The sequence below is a fragment of the Pongo pygmaeus genome, chromosome 9, assembly GCF_028885625.2.
Source record: "Pongo pygmaeus isolate AG05252 chromosome 9, NHGRI_mPonPyg2-v2.0_pri, whole genome shotgun sequence".
Classification (NCBI taxonomy): Eukaryota; Metazoa; Chordata; class Mammalia; order Primates; family Hominidae; genus Pongo; species Pongo pygmaeus.
Window position 1 is genome coordinate 87,335,937 of NC_072382.2, and position 20,765 is coordinate 87,356,701.

The 20,765-nt window shown below is 38.9% G+C and overlaps 1 protein-coding gene across 3 annotated transcripts in view; it reads left to right on the forward strand.

Moving 5' to 3' along the window:
* Positions 1-2,324: 2,324 nt before the first annotated feature.
* Positions 2,325-20,765, forward strand: part of EED (embryonic ectoderm development) — a 35,100-nt gene continuing 16,659 nt past the window's right edge. For 2 of the 3 annotated variants that reach the window (XM_054438011.2, XM_054438013.2), the window contains exons 1-6: positions 2,958-3,135; positions 8,046-8,198; positions 9,898-9,990; positions 12,966-13,031; positions 14,140-14,265; positions 15,265-15,346. In XM_054438011.2, the coding sequence (XP_054293986.1) occupies positions 3,022-3,135; positions 8,046-8,198; positions 9,898-9,990; positions 12,966-13,031; positions 14,140-14,265; positions 15,265-15,346 (634 nt within the window). In that variant the 5' untranslated portion in view covers positions 2,958-3,021. Of the gene's footprint in view, positions 3,136-8,045; positions 8,199-9,897; positions 9,991-12,965; positions 13,032-14,139; positions 14,266-15,264; positions 15,347-20,765 lie in introns of all 3 variants that reach the window. The other variant, XM_054438012.2, reaches the window with a different exon arrangement.

Consider the following 20,765-nt stretch of genomic DNA (forward strand, 5'->3'; position numbering starts at 1 on the left):
CACTTGAACAGCTGTGTGTCTTTGGGCATACTGTTTACTTACCCTAAGTGTTAGTTTCCCCATTTGAAAAATGTGGGTAGTAAGACCTCTCCAACTGTGATGGTTCCTGAGATCTTTCACGGTAGGAGAATGCAGTGTTGAGAAACTTACAAGTTTTTCTTTTTTAGAGAAGTAGGTCTCCTTATGCAGTGCAGCCTGACTTTGATATCCTGGGTTCAAGCAATCTTCCTGCCTTAGTCTCTTGAGTAGCTGAAACTACAGGTATACATCAATGCACTCAGCAAAACTTATTTTTAATAGGTAATTAGACTTTTATGGTTATTAAATTAATACCACAAAAGTAGTACTCTGCATGGAACACCTATGACATTTTACATATCTTAAATTAGTAACAAAGACTCTCCTCTGAGCCCTCTTCTCCATCTTCCTGTCTAGCTTGCCTGGCTCAGCTGTAGCAAGAATTCTGCATCAGTTTAGAGAAAAACCCACACCCTTGATATCTGATCACCCTGGCCTTTTTTAGCACAAATTCTGTTAAGTTGGTGTAGCAAAAATTTCCCCATCCTTGATGTCTCTTCTTAGTAATTTTCCAACCACCAACCCCTCCAACTTTGCTCCTTGACTATACATCCCGACTCCTTGCTGTAATTTGGAGTTGAGCCTGATCTCTCTCCTATTGTGATAGTCTTGACAGCTATCAAAATAGTCCTGAGTTAAGTGTTCCTTACTATTTTAACAAGTGTCAGAATATTTTTTCTTTAATGTAGTGACAATAACGTAGTAATATAAACTAATTTCCATTTATCACCCCTGATTCATCAGAAACATTTTAAAAATAACCCCTTGAAGTTTTAACAAGCCTCTTTAAACTATTTTTGCTTTGTTACAGATAATATGAATGCTGTAAGGCATTTTTCTACCATATGTGTCCTTTATCCAAATGTTCAGCACTTTTCTAATTTTATGACTAGACGTTGACTCCCACTTCCCAGCTCCCACTAATCTCTCACACACGGGGTAATTTTAATTTGAAATGCTTTAGTCAATTATCCTCTACTTGTAGAACTATATTTCAGAAACGTCCTTCCCTTTATTGGGAAAGATGTTCTCAACAAAGGGAAGGATGTTTCTGTCTGCTGATAAAAATGTCATATCAAAGCACGTCTTACTTTCTCAGGAGCTTACTCTACTCCAGTCTCATCTCTTCCTCACCAACTGAGGAGTGCTTAGTAGTGCCTGGAACATTGGAAGTGCTGAACAAATGACTGCCGTCATTGAGACCTCAACTTTAATTTTTTTCAGCTTCTTTATTTCAAAGTCTTCACTGCAGAAACCTCTTATTCTGACCTGCCTTTGCTTTACGTCCTTTTCTCATTCTCAACAAAGAGTTCTCTTTATCTACAAAAGAAAGAGTGACTTGCAATCTGCAGATAAGGAAACTGGTGTCCTGGTTATAAAGTTATCATGCAGAAATAATTCAAGTATACTAGAATTTTATGGATGGTGCACACTAGGTGGGTAATGAGGTCTAAAAGAGAAAGGATATACAACATCAAGTAGGAGCCCAAGAAATGGTAGGTCCCTTTCTCCCTTCCTGCCTTCTCATTTTTACAGATGAGGACATTTTTACAGAAGCCCGAATAGATAAGTAGTCACAATCATGTTCTAAGAAAAACAAAAAAAGGGTGGCGGATGCCGTATTTTATTTTTCGTCATCATTCTCCTTTTCCTGCTGCTCATTCAGTTATGGTTTCATGACCCATATAATAATTCCACAAGGCTCACCAATGTTATCTGGCACCTGCTAGAGAATAGATATAGTAACAGAGGCAAATATTTTGGTGAAGTTTAACAGTTGCGTTGCCTTCTAGAATTTCATTGTATCTAATGTGCAAAAACAAACAAAACATTGTCGGTTAAGTCTGACAATCTCAAAATGGAGATGAGCACTGATTCTTAGGCCTTGGCGCAGTTCAGGGCCTATCCTTTAGCAGCTAAAAAGAGCACTTCGGCTGTAACTCGTTGGAGTGTAGTCTCATAATTTTAGGATATTTCTATTTAAGTCTTAACCACTATTGGTAGCAACTGGGAAGGATAATCATTCATTACAATAAATAGTCAACAGAATAAATATCCGACAACAATTTACGAAGCGTCTAGAGTATAATTCGGTAGCGCTTTGAAATCCACCCTGGGATTCGGAAACCGGGTAGAAAACTACCTGGTTCAGCAAACGAGAATTCAAACAGAGGAGGGGCTTGGAGGAGGCGGGTTTCGACGAACCCAGCGCAAGAGTACGCCACGGCGCCTGCGCATCCCCTGACGGGTACTTTCCATTCGCCAGATGGGGGAAACCAGGGGGAAGCAGGTTACTGTTTTTGCATTTCTATCATCAAGGAAGAATTAGATTATGAATAGTTCCGTGAATAGTCAGGAAGCGCTGTCCTCCAAGTTCAAGATTAAGGAAACGTGGCATGCACAGCTAAAGCAAGAGGTGACGTCTTGTATCTTCCCCCGTTTCCTGGGACATTGGTGGTGTAGCCCATTCCACAGACTTTCGCTCCCTAGCAGCGGGTCGGAGATCGAAGGAACGGGCCAATTGCGGCTGAAACGTCTTTGGAAGGAGGAAGGGGGTGAGGGAGCATCCCTTTGAGTTTCGCCTCTTCTCGAGGCGGTGGTGGGAAGGGAGACATACTTAATACTGCCCTCTTAATCCAACGGATCTTACATCGTGTAGACTGCCGAGAGGGCGGCGGGAAAAGGGCAAGACGGGAGTTGGGGAAGGGAAGGAGCCAGGAAGCCGCGCGGGAGGGCGCGCGCGCGCGCCCCTTTTTCAGCAGTGTGGCGGGGTCGCACGCACGCCCGCCTCGGCGGCTGGGCGCGATTTGCGACAGTGGGGGGGGCGGTGGAGGTGGCGGCGGCAGCAGCAACTTTGCGGCAAGCTCGGGCCGGGCTTGCTTGACGGCGGTGTGGCGGAGGCCCCGCCCCAGGCGGCAGGAACCTGGAGGGAGGCGGAGGAATATGTCCGAGAGGGAAGTGTCGACTGCGCCGGCGGGAACAGACATGCCTGCGGCCAAGAAGCAGAAGCTGAGCAGTGACGAGAACAGCAACCCAGACCTCTCTGGAGACGAGAATGTAAGTGCAGCTCCTGGCAGTTACGAGACTCCGGAGTGAAAGTTTTAAATTCTTTTAAAACGGGGGGCGCAGGGACGAGCGGGCTGCTGTGGGGGGAGGGAGAGGTGTCACTCAGGAAAACGCGGGCGTGCGGGAGAAAATCGAAATTGCCTGCGGGGATTTTGATGTGGGGCCGAGAGCAAGCAGGAACTAGGCGAAGGAGAGTGGTTCTAGTGATTGCGTGGGTCAGAGAGGTCTGCCCTGAAATCAGTTTGCATGTGATGGGGAGTGTTTTGGCCTTTGGGGAGATTTAAGGGGAGAGTGCGGGTCTGAGATTCTAGTAGTTTAAAAGGCACGTTAGAGACTTTCCTAAGAAAGTCGGAAGGACGGGGCAGAGTTAGGGACCCTGTTAAAGGAGCGTAAGGGTTGTCACTCTAAGACCCTTGTGGAATTTTCAGGATGGAAAGTGATCTTCGATTTGCGGAGTTTGGGAGACTTTATTAAAGGGGGTTTTGTGTCCGCCTCCGTCCTGTCCGCGGAGACTGGGTGCGCCTGAAGGTCGCCTTTTCTGTAGGAGGAGCCGAATTCAGAGGATCGATTTTTGATTTGGGGGTGGGGAGTGACTACCTTTGAGGAAGTAAGAGTGGGTGATTTCTTCTTTGAACGTTTTTAGTTAAGATAAGGGTGAGGGGGGTGGCGACCTGAAAGATTTTAGGTAACAGTGGTATAGGCAGATGTATTTAAGTGTGGGCTCCTGGCTTCGCCAAGTGCGAGATGTTTTGCAATCAGATTTTTTTAAGCTCTGAAATGGATATCCGTAATCATTCGGTACCAACATTTAACCCAACTGAGTTTTAATTGACTCGCCAGTAAGAGCCAAATTGACATAAATAAGTTTTCAGTTTCATGTTTTAGGTTGATAACCAGTAAGGTCAGCGAAATATCTTGACAATTTATTCAAAGATACTACTCCGAAATGTGATTCTCCTCATGATATATAACAACTTGTGAATATCTTTTAAAAATTCTTAAAATGTTTCAGAAGAGTGGCGTAAGTTCTTCATTTTCTCAGTTTGGCTAGTTTTAGGAATAAATGTTACATCTTCTACACGCAGTTTCTAAATTCTGTCATAATTCCTAGCTGAAACATATAATGGTGTCATGACTAAGATTTTCACGGAAAAGATGGGAAAGGATTCTTTTTGCAGAGACAAGATAGATATTCTTGGGATTGTCAGTTTGTGGGATCTTAGACTTGAAATTTCAGGAAAGCTTGGGTATTAAGTGTTTTGTGTTTTTCCCCCGATTGTGCGCCCCAATCTCACTGTACATTGGGATCTAACATTTTTTACCCTCTTCTTTTTATTATTTGGAGACCGTTCATTTTATTTCTGCGTTTTCTTAAATTTCTCTAGGCAGATTAGAGTATTAAGAGCACAGATGCTGGATCCAAGTGATAGGTTAAAATTTCAGTTCTATTAGCTTGACCTCGAGCAAGAGGCTGACATAATTGTCCTAGTTTCTTAAAAATGAGGATGGTGGTGTGTGGTGTTTACCTCATAGAGTATTTGTAAGCATTAAATGAGTTAATATAGCTAAAGTACTAAGAAGAGTGTCTGTCCCGTAATAAGTACTATACACCTGTTATTTATTTATAATAATTACTACTACTAATTTTATGATTACATAGAATAATGTTTCTGGCCCTTCCACATGCTTAATAATCAGGCAAAATATAATGGAACTGTGAGACCTGTTTAGAATGAAGAAACTTGCAAAGGACAAAATAAAGCTTGTTTTCTTCTTGCAGACCCTTACAGGAAAACATATTCTTTGCTGCAATTTTAAAGCTGTTCAAGACCAAATGATTGGATTAGTTTTGTTTTGGTTCCTCCATTTGGATAGACTTAATTTTGTGTGTGTGCGTGCGCATGCCTTGGGAGCCTTGATCTTGTAGAGTCTTCTCAAAATAACATTTTCAGATGTATGAAATACGGGATATGAGGTTGCAAACAAATTCAATTATAAAATTGTACACCATGTTATAAAATATTTCTAAAACAAATTTTAGATGTAGTCCTATACTGTATGTACTTTGTTAGCACATTAAGTAACAAGATCTAGCAGCGGGTCTGATAGTAGTGATGGGTATAAACACTTTTTCGAAGTATAATATAAAAATACTTGATTTCCATTGGTGGCAGAGTCACAACTTCAGTACCATTAAGCATGTGTTACCTAGATAATAATAGAAGGAAGTGCTAAATTTTAAAGGTGGCAAAAATTAAGATGCAATTTTTTTTCCCCATTTGAGTTCACAAGCCTTCTGAATTTCATCCATGTACCCGTGACTTAGGGGCAGCAGTAAGGTAAGGGAGTAGAGAACATTGTATAAAAATGAGTTTAGAAAAGATAAGGGCAATAGTTTTACTCTTGAGGGAGCCAAATAATGGCAAAAGGCCAAAGCAGATGGGGGAAGAATATGTTTTTGTGTTAAAGGTAACCTGAGCAGTTACTGCTGTTAATGTGAGTCAGAGAATTACAGGCACATATTTAAAATTTATTGTATGTGTTATCTGCCATTTTATTGAACATTTTGAGATCATATGACTGCAGAGTAGTTGGCTTCTGCAAGAGTACTAATGGATGCCTTGGTAGTAAGATCAGAGGGGTGAATCTGGAGACTTGTCTTTTGCTTAAGCAAAAGCAAAGATGCAGGGCATCCCTGTGGCAAGATGCAGGTGCAAATTACTGCCCTGTGTCTGTTTCCTCGTTGGGCAAGTGAAGATGGTAGTACCATGTCTGTTGCATAGTATCTTTCTTTACTTCGAGAGGGGAATAGGATGGAGGTCAGCCTGTACATATATTAGACACTCAGCAAAGACTTGATTTTAGTTTAAAGATAAAATGGAAGCATGGTGGCTGTATTACATTTTCATTTGATTCCATCTTGATTTGCCTTGGGAGGAGATGGGTAAATTAAGTGGTCAGAAGTAAAATAAGCAATGTGCCCTATTAACGAATGTTTTGTGTGGCCTCTTTATTGGCAGCTCAGTGTTTAGCCAGAATGTAAAGAAACTGATATATAAAAATGTCTTAGAGTTTTTAAAATTTCATTTCTCTAGTGTTAAAAGGTAATTTTACAGAAAAAATGGCAAGTGAACACATGTTAAAACTTTTACTCAGAGGGAACCAGGCAAATGTTATACAGTAACGGTTAACCCGCAAAATCAAAACAGTACAAATTCATTAATATATGGAGTAAAGGAATGGAGAGATGAATTCCAGATGGAGACAGAAACTTTTTTTTCCCTTGAGTGGAAGGGAAGACATTTTGAACCTCTACTGTAGAGACAAAATTTACATGTCTATCAGTTATTCATAATGAAAAAAGAATTGTGGCTGGGCGCAGTGGCTCACACCTGTAATCCCAGCACTTTAGGTGGCTGAGGCGGGAGGATCCTTTGAGTCCAGGAGTTTGAGACCAGCCTGGGCAACATGGTGAAACTCTGTGTCTACCAAAAATTAGCTGGGTGTGGTGGCCAGCTCCTGTTGTCCCAGCTACTCAGGAGGCTAAGGTAGGGGGAAGATCACTTGAGTCTGGGAGGTGGAGGTTGCATTGAACCAAGGACAGAGTGGGTGACAGAGGGAGAGCCTGTCTCAAAAAAGAGTTGTAAGATAGCTCAAAGACATAGTGGAGGGCTATAGTCTGGTAACTTGGAAAGGTGTGCTATATAGATAATGCATAGTTTTCCACTGAGATACAGAATTGTTTTCTACATTTGGTGTTAATTATGTGAATACAACTGAAAAGGTGGAGAGAAAAAGATATTAAAATACCGCATTTTCTGTTTCTGTAAAGACTAATGATATTTACATTAAATTATAATTCAAATATTTGTTGAGTACCTACTGCTTGCTACCCACCTATTATTTCATTTATGATATTTTTTAACCTTCTGTATAAAACCAACTTTAGGAAGCAATAATTTAGAAACAGCCCCTAAAGCAGTGTTTCCTAGGCTGTTTAATAGGCATTTCATGGGAAAAAAAGGCTTCCTCTGGAATGTATTTTAGAACTGCTGCCCTAAGGTCATAGATTAAATAAATCTTTTCTTTCCAAAGGAGACATTGGAATCTGTAATCAGGAGGTAGTGCAATCCTCTTCTGAGGTTAGAGAGCTGAGATTAGAGGGCCACTCGTGTGTGAGATAAGGTATGAATTAGGAGAATTTTCAAGGTTTCCTGCAGTCATTTCTTTTTAATTGTGATTGAGAGTCTCTGGAGTTCTGATTTATGAATATTATTACTTTAGAACAGTGAGACAGTTTTAACTTGTAAATAGCATGGAATATATATAGCACTTTTAAAAAATTCTAAATGGTTTGCGTTATAAGCAGAATTTGAATAACAGGATTTTAACAGGTGACATCTAATGTAGAAGCCATTAACACTCCTGCTTCAAACGGCTCCCCAGCTCCATGCTCCAGACTGAGCAGCAGTCAAATACATTATGAAGACATATACATCAGTCAGATTTAAGAGTCACAGCTTTGGGGTGGAATTACCAGCCAAGAGACCAGTTAGGCTTTTTCAGCACTTCAGTACCTTTTGTAAAGAGCAGTAAAGATTCACTGATACAGTGTATTAAAGTGACTGGAACAGACCAGTGCCTTATTAAAGACAGTATTACTCTTCCATTATTCTCATTAGTATTTATTTCATTTTCATTTTTGCTGAAATATAAAATATCTACAAACCTTCTAACGTGTAGCTGGATTATGTTTATCCTTATGTGGAGGCAAGAATACATTTTTTTCTTCTTGCAGAAATTATTTCTCTTAGGTCATTCAGCATCTTCGCAGTAGAGTTATTTACTGCTAAAAACAGTATTGCTGTTTCATGTAATTTTTCCTCATTTACTGCTTACAGGATGACGCTGTCAGTATAGAAAGTGGTACAAACACTGAACGCCCTGATACACCTACAAACACGCCAAATGCACCTGGAAGGAAAAGTTGGGGAAAGGGAAAATGGAAGTCAAAGAAATGCAAATATTCTTTCAAATGTGTAAATAGTCTCAAGGTATGTGCAAAAAAAGATCCTTTGGGCTGAATGCTAGGCTTCAGAAATTATTTCTCTGTGGCAGGCATTTCGTACTCAGGATACTCTGTCAAGTTGTAAATATTTTAAAGTTACAGTGTTTTGAAGGGTTTTTTTTTTTGTAGTTCAGACTGCATATCTATTTTAGTCTATCCCATGTTTAGTTTTTTGGTTTTGTTTTTTGTTGTTTTAATTTAAATATGTGACAGTGTTGCAGGATGTTTTTGCTTTATTGTTTGCATTCAAATTAAAGATTTGGGTAACTATTACTCTTTATATTCTAGTAAAACGTAAAAAACATAAGCCACTTCTAGCATCAGTTTTTAAAAAGAACTGAATGTAACCCATTAACTTTGACTAAGTATAAATTGAAACAGATGTTTTACTTTGTACAGTTTCTGTCCTTTGTTTTATTTGTAACTGTTTTCAAAGAAAAAGGTGTAAAAATTTTTTAAACTTTTTAATATTAAATATTTAGGAAGAAGGGTGTTTCGGTTATTTAAATTAATGTGTCCCCAATAGTATTTTTATTTACTTTATAAAAAGGGTTACTTGTGTTTAAGATATTTTCTTTTATATATGTCCAGTTTGTTTTTTAAATGTGAGGTTATTTTTTTCTATACTGAGGAAAAATGTGTATTATCTCATACATATGTAAGTTAAAACCTTTTCTAAATATCCAAATATATTTTTTTATAAGTAAAGTCTTGGGAAAGCGTAAGAAGCTATGACTGTATGACATTTTTCTGCCTGTGTAGCAAAAATTCGATGCTCAGTGTGTCAGATTTTGCTCCTGTAAAAGGAGAGAAATTAATCTCAGCATATTTTTTTAAAAGTCAATTATAGTTTCATGTGCATATTTATTTACATTAACATACTACTTTTAGGTACTGTACCTGGAAGATGTTTTTAGCTGCCTTTTATACTTAAGGCAGTATTTCAAAATCCTAAAGCTGTGGCTTTTCCAATGATGAGAAAATGAAAGATGTACTTTAAAAGTGAAAACAGTGCCTTAAACTGCACATGAAAGTCAGTGTTAAATGCCAGAAGATGACCAGTAAATCCTAAAGCTGAAAAATAACTTTGTGAACAAAAGTGAATAATTGTTCTTTGTACATCTCCTATAGCCTCCTGGTAACTGTGCAGTTACAGTTTATTTCTTCCCCTAGTCCCCGGTGTTCAGATATTCTCATTCTGACTAACAGAAAACAGTGATTTGAATGGAGTCTGCTATGCTTCACTTTACAAGGGAAAAATTTAGCCTTATAAAATTTAGTGAATGCCAGAGAAGCTATTAAGGCCATCTGTTAATTTCCTTTTTCAGAAAAATAAATTGTGTCCTTTTGTGTCCACCAAAATTATCCAGTTTATTGTGGTTCAGAATATGAATGGCTTAAAATATTAAAGGCAAATATTATAAGTGTTTTCATAGGTAAGTGGTTATTACCTAACTTGTGATTTCAGCCTTTGGTTGTGATAAAACTTTATCATACACAATATTTTAAAATGTGAAAACTAGACTAGTAGACATCTTTTAATTTTAGTGTCAAAAGTTAGCTTATGTATGATACACAAAATAATGTATTGCATTTTGGAAAAAAGAAGGGGATAGGTTAGTTTACTATCATTTTCTGGTTTGTAAGATACATTAATTTTTTCTTATTTCATGATTATTTTATAGGAAGATCATAACCAACCATTGTTTGGAGTTCAATTTAACTGGCACAGTAAAGAAGGAGATCCATTAGTGTTTGCAACTGTAGGAAGCAACAGGGTGAGTGTTAAGGGGTCTATTTAGTATTTGGCTTGATTTCCAGATCTGGTGTTAATGTAATATTGAAATAGAATAATTTCAGAGTACATTTTGTGAAGCTGGTTTAACAATATGATTTTTTCATGTAAGAGTGAAGCTTTCTAGAAATTAATTAAAACTAGTATGCATGGCTGAAAATACATCTTTATTTAATATATTACCCCTAATTATTTATGAAACAGGTTTTATACTTGTATTTGTCTTCATAAATACTTGGTTGAAAGAATTGGCATTCTTTTTTTTTTTTTATTGGCGTTCTTTTTTAAGTGATTTTGGTATTTATAATTCAAATAGCGTAAGAACTGGCTGTGATTTTTTAAAATTAAGGTAATGAATGGCTCTATAAATGAAGCATAAATCCAGTGGATTTAAATAAGTTATTGAGATGTTTTAATTATTTGCAGTAAACATTTGAGTTTGCTTTTTTTTTGTCTTTGTTTTGAGACAGGTAGTGTTTGGTGGTGGTTTTTGTTGTTGTTGTTGTTTGTTTTTGAGAGAGAGAGAGTCTTACTCCTTCCTCCAGAATGGAGTGCAGTGGCTAATCAAGGCTTACTGCAGCCTCAACTTCTGGGACTCAGGTGGTCCTCCCACGTCAGTGTTCTGAGTAGCTACAGGCATGCACTACCATGCACTACCATCCCTGGCTAATTTTTTTTGTAGAGATAGGGTTTCACCATGTTGCCCATGCTGGTCTTGAACTCTTGGGCTCAAGCAGTCTACCTGCCTTGGCCTCCCAAAGAGCTGGGGTTGCAGTCATGAGCCACCATGTCCAGCCTTTTAAGGAAATTTTATAATGACATGTAAGGCTCTAGGCCTTTTGCTATTTGACAAGGTCAATTCATTGAAACTCTAAATATTTTTAAGTTACCACTGAAGTTGATAACATGAAATAATAGCTTTTTTTCTTCTGTTTTTGGTGTTTAGTCAAATGTAGGTTTTAAGATAATGTAGTCTGCTTATAGTTGTTTAGTTCCTAGATTCTTTGAAAACAACAATTCAGAGGAAAAATTTTGCGGTTTTAAGAAAAGGTTGAGGTTATTTTTTTCCTAGTTGGGAATGTAGTCCATTAATTAAATTTGAGTCCACTTTTAAGACACCACTGTAAACCTAAGTTAATATTTAGCTTTGATAGTATTGTAATTGGTATAGTTTGTGCTCCAGTATGCTGATTGCAGTGTTTTAGGTTTTCTAACAAAAAGAATCCCTATTTTTATTTAAAGTGACATAAAGGGGTGTCATATAGTTTATTGAATTATAAAAAGTTCTGCTGTTAGAACTTCTTTAAAAGGAAGAAAGAAAAAGAAAACAGTTATCACATAAGACATAATCAACCTAGTTAGCAGCCATATAAAGAATTTTTTTTGAACATTAACATAGAGGAGATAATGAATTAATAGGTTGTGATGATATACAGGATCTTCAGAGGTCTTCAGTACTATTATAAAATAATAATAGGTTTTTGCTAATGTGACTGACTATAAGCTATAAGAAAAATGGGGCCGGGCACAGTGGCTCACGCCTGTAATCCCAGCATTTTGGGAGGCTGAGGCAGGTGGATCACCTGAGGTCAGGAGTTCGAGACCAGCCTGACCAACGTGGTGAAACCCTGTCTCTACTAAAAATACAAAAATTAGCTGGGCGTGATGGTGGGTGCCTGTAATCTCAGCTACATGGGAGGCTGAGGCAGGAGAATCACTTGAACCCGGGAGGCAGAGGTTGCAGTGAGCCTAAATCATGCCATTGCACTCCAGTCTGGACGACAAGAGTGAAACTCCGTCTCCAAAAAAAAAAGAAAATGGAAATAAATTTATAAAAGTTTAGTATTACAAAATTGTGTATGGTGTATGTATAGTTTTAATTTTAGAGTATGCAACAAATGAAAAGGGCTATCATACATGTGAAAGTTAATATTTGATTATCTGTACCCATGAGAAAATAATTCATTAAGCAAATTGCAGACTTTTAAATATGTAACTAATATGTAAATACTCAAACTATCCAAAGACTTATTTTTATTTGAATTTTTATTTTTTATGTTTTTTTTTTTTTTTTTTTGAGACAGAGTCTCTCTGTTGCCCAGGCTGGAGTGCAGTGGTGCGATCTTGGCTCACTGCAACTTCTGCCTCCTGGGTTGTAGTGATTCTCCTGTCTCAGCCTCCCGAGTAGCTGGGACTACAGGCACATGCCACCACACCCACCTAATTTTTGTATTTTTAGTAGAGACGAGGTTTCACCATGTTAGCCAGGATGGTCTTGATCTCCTGATTTCGTGATCCACCCGCCTCGGCCTCCCAAAGTGCTGGGATTAAAGACATGAGCCACTGTGTCCGGACTTATTTTATTTTACTTTTTTTTGAGACAGAGTTTCGCTTTTGTTGCCAGGCTGGAGTGCAATGGTGCAATCTCGGCTCACTGCAACCTCCGTCTCCCGGGTTCAAGTGATTCACCGGCCTCAGCCTCCTGAGTAGCTGGGATTACAGGCGTGTGCCACCACGCTCAGCTAATTTTTGTATTTTTGGTAGAGACAGGGTTTCACCATGTTGGCCAGGATGGTCTTGATCTCTTGACCTCGTGATCCACGCGCCTTGGCCTCCCAAAATGCTGGGATTACAGGTGTGAGCCACTGCACCCGGCCTAATTTTTATTTTTTAATAGAGATGGGGTTTTGCTATGTTGTCTAGGCAATTGAATGGATGAAATATAAGTCTAAAAGATTGGAAATCAAAACCACTATTACTGCAATATTTAATATGCTCTGTGTATTATGTAAAACATTCAGCTTTATAATGGCTTCTTTAAGCTCACAGGAGGTATTTTAAGGCAGTAGTTTCTGTAGTATATTTAAGATATGATTGCGATTAAAATATGTTTAAAGGTTGGAGAGAGTATGTTTTCTATACTTGAGATGAAATTTACTGTATTTTTATTTTCATTAGGTTACCTTGTATGAATGTCATTCACAAGGAGAAATCCGGTTGTTGCAATCTTACGTGGATGCTGATGTATCCTTTCCTGGGTTTTTAATATCTTTAGTCAAAGGAATTTATTTTCAATAAGTGCACCAGAACTTTTATAAATTAATCAATTCCCTAAAGTTATTGTTCTTTCTTAACCTATTTCTTCACTATCACCCAAGAGAATCCTGATATCTAGTTTTCCTGAACCTTAGAAATCCATTGTGGTAGGTGTCAACTCAGCTAGGCAAAAAGAAAAAGAAAAAAATCCATTGTGGGATGGATGTGCTGCTGGTTGGGTGCAGATGTCTATAGAGATAGGAGTATTAGAAATCTAGTAATAGAAAATGTTAGCAAAGACTGGTTAAAACCTTTTTCTTTGACCTTGCCTAGAATATATCATTTCATTGTAGTTATAGTGATGAACTTGGGTTGTGACTGGTAGTCATTCCAAGTATTTGATCAACGAAGCCTAGGAAGAAAAAAAAAGTTTAGGAAAAATAAAATATAATATATAAAAATAAAATAAAATAGGAAATAAAATATTGCAAAACAGGTTCATAAAGAAACAGAAAAATTTGAAAAGCCCAAGAGTTAGAGTGGTAAAAGCTAAGTAATAAGATATTTCTTCCAGATCCATTTGAAAAACCTAGCAAACAAGACAAGGCAAGGACATTCAGTCTTCTCTAAAAGATATTGAAATGTGACCTGTTGTTGTATTGAGACTGTCTCACAAAGAAAAAAGTGGAAAACCGAATTGTTCTTTTTTAGATATTTATAGATGTATGGGGATAGAGCAGAGGTTAAACTACAGCTTGCAGGTTGGCCACCTGTTTTTGTAAAGTTTTGTTTTGAACACAACCATGCCCATTCATTTGTATATTGTCTGCAGTTATTTTGGTACTACAACTACAGAGTTGAGTAGTTGTACAAGCAGCTAAAGAGTAAACAAAATTGAGGAGAGAGAGTGTAATTTTGTTTGATCATTTGTTATGGATTTTAGACCTCAAATCACCATTGTATATATTTGGTTGTATAAGGAAAATTGAGAACTTTTGTGTCAAAAACTTTAGCAGTTCTTTGTAAGTTTCTATTATAATTATTGACGTGTTTCTTTTTCAAAAACATTATGTTTCTTAACTGTGGAATTTCTTAGGCTGATGAAAACTTTTACACTTGTGCATGGACCTATGATAGCAATACGAGCCATCCTCTGCTGGCTGTAGCTGGATCTAGAGGCATAATTAGGATAATAAATCCTATAACAATGCAGTGTATAAAGGTGGGTTTTTCTGGTTAAGTTGTAGATCTGCTTCTTTTGAATCTACACCTGTAAAAACCTGTAATGTTAAATTTAAAACTAATGGTATGAATGTAACATTTCTCATTTGATTTTTACTTTTCTTACATCTCTTTAGATGAGTTTTTTGAGACCTTTGTCACGTTTGAGTAATGTAAATTAAGGAATAAGTGGGAAAATGTTAATATTTGTAGTGCTTTCTTTTTAAATAATTTCCCTCCTTCACCCTTGTCATGGTTTGCTTTGAGAAGCTCTAAATGAACAATAAGAGCGAGTCCATTTTCCAAGACACCTAAACTGGAGGGGTGTTATCAAAGGGACCTTGTAACAAACATAAAGGTGAAGCCTAGGAAGTTGATAAGAAGACGAGTTTTCCAAATCACTTTCATCAGCTGTTTTTAACTGTGGGGCCACATCAAACTCTCCTGAGGATCTTTAAAACCCTACGCATATTGGAGCCTCCGCTAATCCGATCAGAATATATGCAGGTGGAGTTTGAGCATCTTTTTTTTTTTTTTTGCTTTTTTTTTTTGTTCTGAGACGGGTTCTCACTCCTTTGCCTGGGCTGGAATGTAGTGGCATGATTATAGCTCCCTGCAGCCCGTCTCCTGGGCTCAAGTGATCCTCCTGCCTCAGCCTCTCAAGTAGCTGGGGCCAATTTTTAATTTTTTTGTGTGTGTGTATAAAGATAGGGTCTTGCTGCATTGCCCTGGCTGGTCTTGAACTCCTGACCTCAAGCGATTCTGCCTTAGCTATCCAAAGTGCTTGGATTAAAGACATGAGCCACCCACTGTGCCTGGGCTCTTTTTTTTTTTTTTTTTTTTTCCTTTTCACTTCAAGTTTGTTGGGTGATTTTAGTATGCAGCCAAGGTTGAGAACCACTACTTTAAGTGAAACTATTTTTACATTCTCTAAAGATTTATGAAAAAAAATTTGCTGATTTTGAGATAGGAAACTTGAAATGTTTTAAATTTATTGTAGCACTATGTTGGCCATGGAAATGCTATCAATGAGCTGAAATTCCACCCAAGAGATCCAAATCTTCTCCTGTCAGTAAGTAAAGGTAAGTGAAGCAAATGTGTCTTTAGTCTGTGCAATTTGTCAGAATTAAGATGGAGTCACTAATGTCAAGAAAACCCTGACAAATAGGAAAAACCATGAGAAGACAGTCCACATGCTTGTATGTCTGATAATAAAAACTCACAAAAAAACACAACCACAGCCTTGCACAAAGGCCATCACAACCTTACACAGAAAATAGTGCCAGTAAGTGCCTCTCCATCCTGAGACTGGCATCACCCTTGTTACTGATTTTGTGGCCAATCTTATTTCAAAACAATTATGTAATCCTTCTCATTTTTTTCTTTAAAAACCTCTGTCTTTCCTTTACCTCTCGGAAAACACACATAGTTTACTTTGGCATGCACATTCTCATTGCAGTGCTTTATTTCCATATAAACATCTTTTATTTTAGAGAGCCTCTCTTTTACTTAGGTTAACAGGTCCTGTTTTATTTTAAGTCTAGTATCTGTTAGTTATTTTTCCTGATCTTCTCACTGCTCCCACCCTCTACCCTCCAGTAGGCCCCAATGTGTGGACAGATAGTGCTCTAAGGAAATAAAGCCAAATTAAAAAAAAGGTTATAACAGTAAATTTTAGTAGGAAAATCCCAGGCTATGTTAGCATATCCAAATCATTCTGTCCAATCATGTGATAATAAATACTATATATGAAAATTCATATTGCTTTTTTATTTTTTAAAAAAGCTTTTGTTTTATAAAGGATTTCCTATAGAATTTCTTAAAAATGCTAAGTTTTTCAGGATAAGTTATTTGAAATATTCCCATAAAGGGAAAGCATTGCATTTTGGAAATCACTACCTCTAGGAAGAGTTGATTACTTTTTCTTGTCTCTTGATAACACTAATTGGGGCTCAGATATTTCTGAACAAGTGTATAGGCCATAATGCCTCACTTGTTCTAAATATTACAACTTTTTTTTCTCTTTTCTTTGTTTTTTTTTTTGAGACAAAGTTTCGCTCTTGTTGCCCAGGCTGGAGCGCAATGGTGCAATCTCGGCTGACTGCAACCTCTGCCTCCCGGGTTCAAGAGATTCTCCTGTCTCAGCCTCTCGAGTAGCTGGGATTACAGGCATATACCACCATGCCTGGCTAATTTTTGTATTTTTAGTAGAGATACGGTTTCTCCACATTGGTTAGGCTGGTCTTGAACTCCTGACCTCAGCTGATCCACCTGTCTCAGCCTCCTGAAATTCTGAGATTACAGGTGTGAGCCACCACGTCCTGCCTCTATTTATTTATTTATTTATTTTTGAGACAGAGTCTTGCTTTGGCACCCAGGCTGGAGTGCAATGGCTCTATCTTGGCTCACTGCAACCTCTGCCTCCTGGGTTCAGGTGATTCTCCTGCCTGACCCTCCCGAGTAGCTGGGATTACAGGCGCCCTCTACCACGCCTGGCTAGTTTTTTGTATTTTTAGTAGAGATGAGGTTTCTCCATGTTGGCCAGGCTGGTCTCAAACTCCTGACCTCAGGTGGTCCACCCACATCGGCCTCCCAAAGTGCTGGGATTACAGGCATGAGCCACTGCGCCCAGCCCAATATCACAACTTTTAACCCTGGTCTTCCCCTATTGTGCAGTAAGAGCATTTTAAAAAATCAGAAGTTTGAGCATGAATAAGAATTTTGCTGCAAGTGATACTATCAAGAAGGTAAAAAAGCCTACCCAAAAGGAGAAAAAATATTTATAAATCATTCCAATAAAGGAATTTGATTTTTATTTTTTGTTTTTGGAGACATTGTCTCACCCAGTCACCCAGGTTGGAGTGCAGTGGCGTGATCATGGCTCACTATAGCCTCAACCTCCTGGGCTCAAGTGATCTACCTGCCTCAGCCTCCCAAGTAATTAGGACTACAGGCACGTGCCGCCACACCTGGCTAATTTTGTAAAAAATGTTTTTGTGGAGACGAGGTCTCCCTGTGTTACCTAGACTGGTCTCAAACTCCTGGCCTCAAGCAGTCCTCCTACCTCGGCCTCCTAAAATGCTGGGATTACAGGCATGAGCCACGATTCCCAGCTAATAAGGGACGTGTAACAAGAATTTTTATAGCTCAACAATAAAAAGACAGCCCAATTTAAAAATGGCCAAAAGTTCTGAATGACATTTCTTCACAGAGCATACACAGATGGCCACTGAGCACATGAAAAGATGTTTAACATATTAATCATTACGGAAATACTAATCAAAACCACAATGAAATACCACTTCACACCTACTTAGGGTGGCTATAATAAAAACGTTAGATACTAACAAGGATTGACTGGCACAAGAAGAAATCAGAGCCCTCTCAGACACTCCTGGTGGGAATGTAAAATGTAACTACTTTGAAAAACAATCTGGCAGTTCCTCAAAATGTTATAGAGTCACTAATCCTAGGTGTTTACATATGTATGTATATCTTAGGGTTGTGTGGGTGGGGGTGTACATATGTATCCCCAAGAAAAATGTTTATACAAAAGCTTGTACAAAGTTGAAATCAAGGAATCATTTTTACAGCACTGTTAATTTTCACATGTATTACTTCCTCTGGGGTGTTTATGTGATGGATTTATATTCACAGACAGAATGAACATTGTTACATTTCAAGCTTACATGACGTGTCTTTGCTTTACATTCTTTCTTTTTTTTAAATACTGTTTTAGAGACAGGATCTCACTCTGTCAACCAGGCTATAGTAGAGTGATGTGATCACAGCTCACTGTAGCCTTGAACTCCTGGCCTCAAGCAATGTTCCCACCTCATCCTTCTGAGTAGCTGGGACTACATGTGCACACTACCATGCCTGGCTAATTTTTTAAAATTTTTTTGTAGAGATGTGGTTTCATTATGTTGTCCAACCTGGTCTCAAACTCCTGGCCTCAAAAGATCCTCACACCTTGGCCTCCCAAAGTGCTGGGATTACAGGTGTGAGCTACTGCACCTGGCCTGCTGTACATTCTTTATTAATGTTTAATATAACATTGCTCAAATTATAGCTGCATAATTTTTGAAGAAGGACTGTCATTCTATAAAATTGTGCATGATATATGTAGTTATGTTTTTGGCTTACTGTAAAAATCATAAATCTCAGTCCTCTTTCAATTTTTTAATGTGAGTGTGGTGAAGGGAAAAGCTAGTATCTTGTTCTGTGGAATAAAATTGCTTGTGTCAAATCTGTATTTTATTTCAAAAGTATATTTCCATCAAATTAGGTTATTTAAAGAAAGTTATTTGAGATAAATATGCTTAAAATATTTTTCAGACCACATAAATATTTCTGAACTTACTGTCTTAGTCCATTTTAACCTGGCATTAGAGAGTAAGAACAAGAAATTGAACTTGAAGCCTCTTTTTTTTATATATAATTGGAATTAATTCATTCATAAGAGTGGCAGTCTCATGACCTAATGCTTCTCATTAGGTCTCATCTCCCAACACTGCTGCATTGGGATTAAGTTTCCCAACATGCTTTTTGGGGGCTCATTTAAGCTGTAGCATTCTGCCCCTAACCCCCAAAATTCAAATCCTCAATCATATATGGGTGAGACTCAAGGCAGGATTCCTCCTGAGGTAAATTCTCCATCTGTGGGTCTGTGAAATCAGGCATCTTATCTATTTTCAAAATACAGTGGTAGGATAAGCATAGGATAGACAGTCCCTTCCAAAAAGGAGAGATAGGCAAGAATAAGGGTAACTGGTCCCAAGTAAGTCCAAAACCCAACAGAACAAACAAGATTAAATCCAAGGCACCAGAATAATCTTCCTTGGCTCCATGTTTTGCCTTCTGGGCATGCTGGGTGTGGGGTTTGGGCCCCAGAGGCCTTGGGCAGCCCCATCCTTATGGGTTTGCCATGTGCAGCCCACATAGCATCTTATGAGTTGGAGTCGGGTGCCTGCAGCTCTTGCAGGCTGGTGGTGTGCCCTGGTAGCTCAGCAGTTCTGGGATTTGGGTGATGGCTTTTTCCCCATGGCTCCACCAGGTGTTGCTGTAGTGGGAACTGCTTTGTGGCTCTGCCCTTCTGAAAAGTTTCTGCCTGGAGCCCCAGGCTGTTTGTGATGTTTTTTGAAATCTAGAGAGGAAGCCGTGCCTCCACAGTTCCTGCATTCTCTGCATCTGCAGACTTAACACCACAGGGACACTGCCAAGATTTGCTGCTTGTACCTTCAGAAGCTATGGCCTGAGCCATACTTGAGCCCCTTCAAGCTATGGGGTGACCAAAGAGCACTGCCTTGGAATAGGGGGAGCAAAGTGCTGAAGTGGCCCTGGACAGTGAATGTAGAGGTCCCACGGGTGCTACTCTGGAAACCTTGCCCTCAAGGTCCTAGCTGTGTCTTGAAGATCTCTGAAGTGCCTTTGTGGTCATTATCCCATTGTCTTGGTGAATAGAACCTGCCTTCTCTTCCCTATTAATCTCCTTAGCAATTAGTCACTTAGCTACATCCTTAATATTCTCTCCCAAACATGCTTTTTTATTTTATGTATTCTTTGAAGAGACAAGGACTTGGTATGTTGCCCAGGCTGATCTTGAACTTCTGGGCTCAAATGATCCTTCCACCTCAGCCTTCGAAAGTGTTGGGATTACAGATGTGAGCCACCACACCCAGCCTGCTTTTTTTATTCTTTACGTGGCCAGGCTGAGAGTTTATAAATGTTTATGTTTTGCTTTCCTTTTTAATTACAAATTTCACCTTTAGATCATTTCTCATTTTATGATAAGCAGGTAGAAGAAGCCATGCATCACTGTGAATGCTTTGATGCTCAGATATTTCTTCTGCCAGGTATTGGATTCATTGCTCTTAACTTCTGCATTCCACAAAGTCCTAGGGCATGGACACAGTCCTGCCAAGTTCTTCACAACTGTATGGCAAGGATGACTTTTTTATTTAATTTATTTTTTTGAGGCAAGGTCTCATTCTTGTCACCCAGGCTGGAGTGCAGTGGCACAACCTCTGCTCCCTCACCCCCTCTCCTGCCTTTTTGCTATGAGACGATTCAGCATGAAGGCCCTCACCAGATGCCGGCACCATGCCAGTGATCCTTCCACCTCAGCCTCCCGAGTAGCTGGGACTACAGGCACATGCCATCACACCCCGCTAGTTTTTGTATTTTTTGTAGAGATGGGGTTTCACCATGTTGCCCAGGCTAGTCTCGAATTCCTGAGCTCAGGTGTCCACCCACCTCAGCCTCCCATGCTGCTGGAATTTACAGGCATGAGTTACTGCACCTGGCCTGGCTTTTTATTTTTATTTTTTAAAGACAGGGTTGGTCTCTGTCACCCAGGCAGTGCAGTGGCATGATCATAGCTCACTGCAGCCCAAAACTCCTAGGCTCAATTGATCCTCTTGCCTCAGTCCCCCAAGTAGCTAGGACTGCAGGTACACCCCACCACACCTGGCTAATTTATTTTCTGTGGGGATTGGGTCT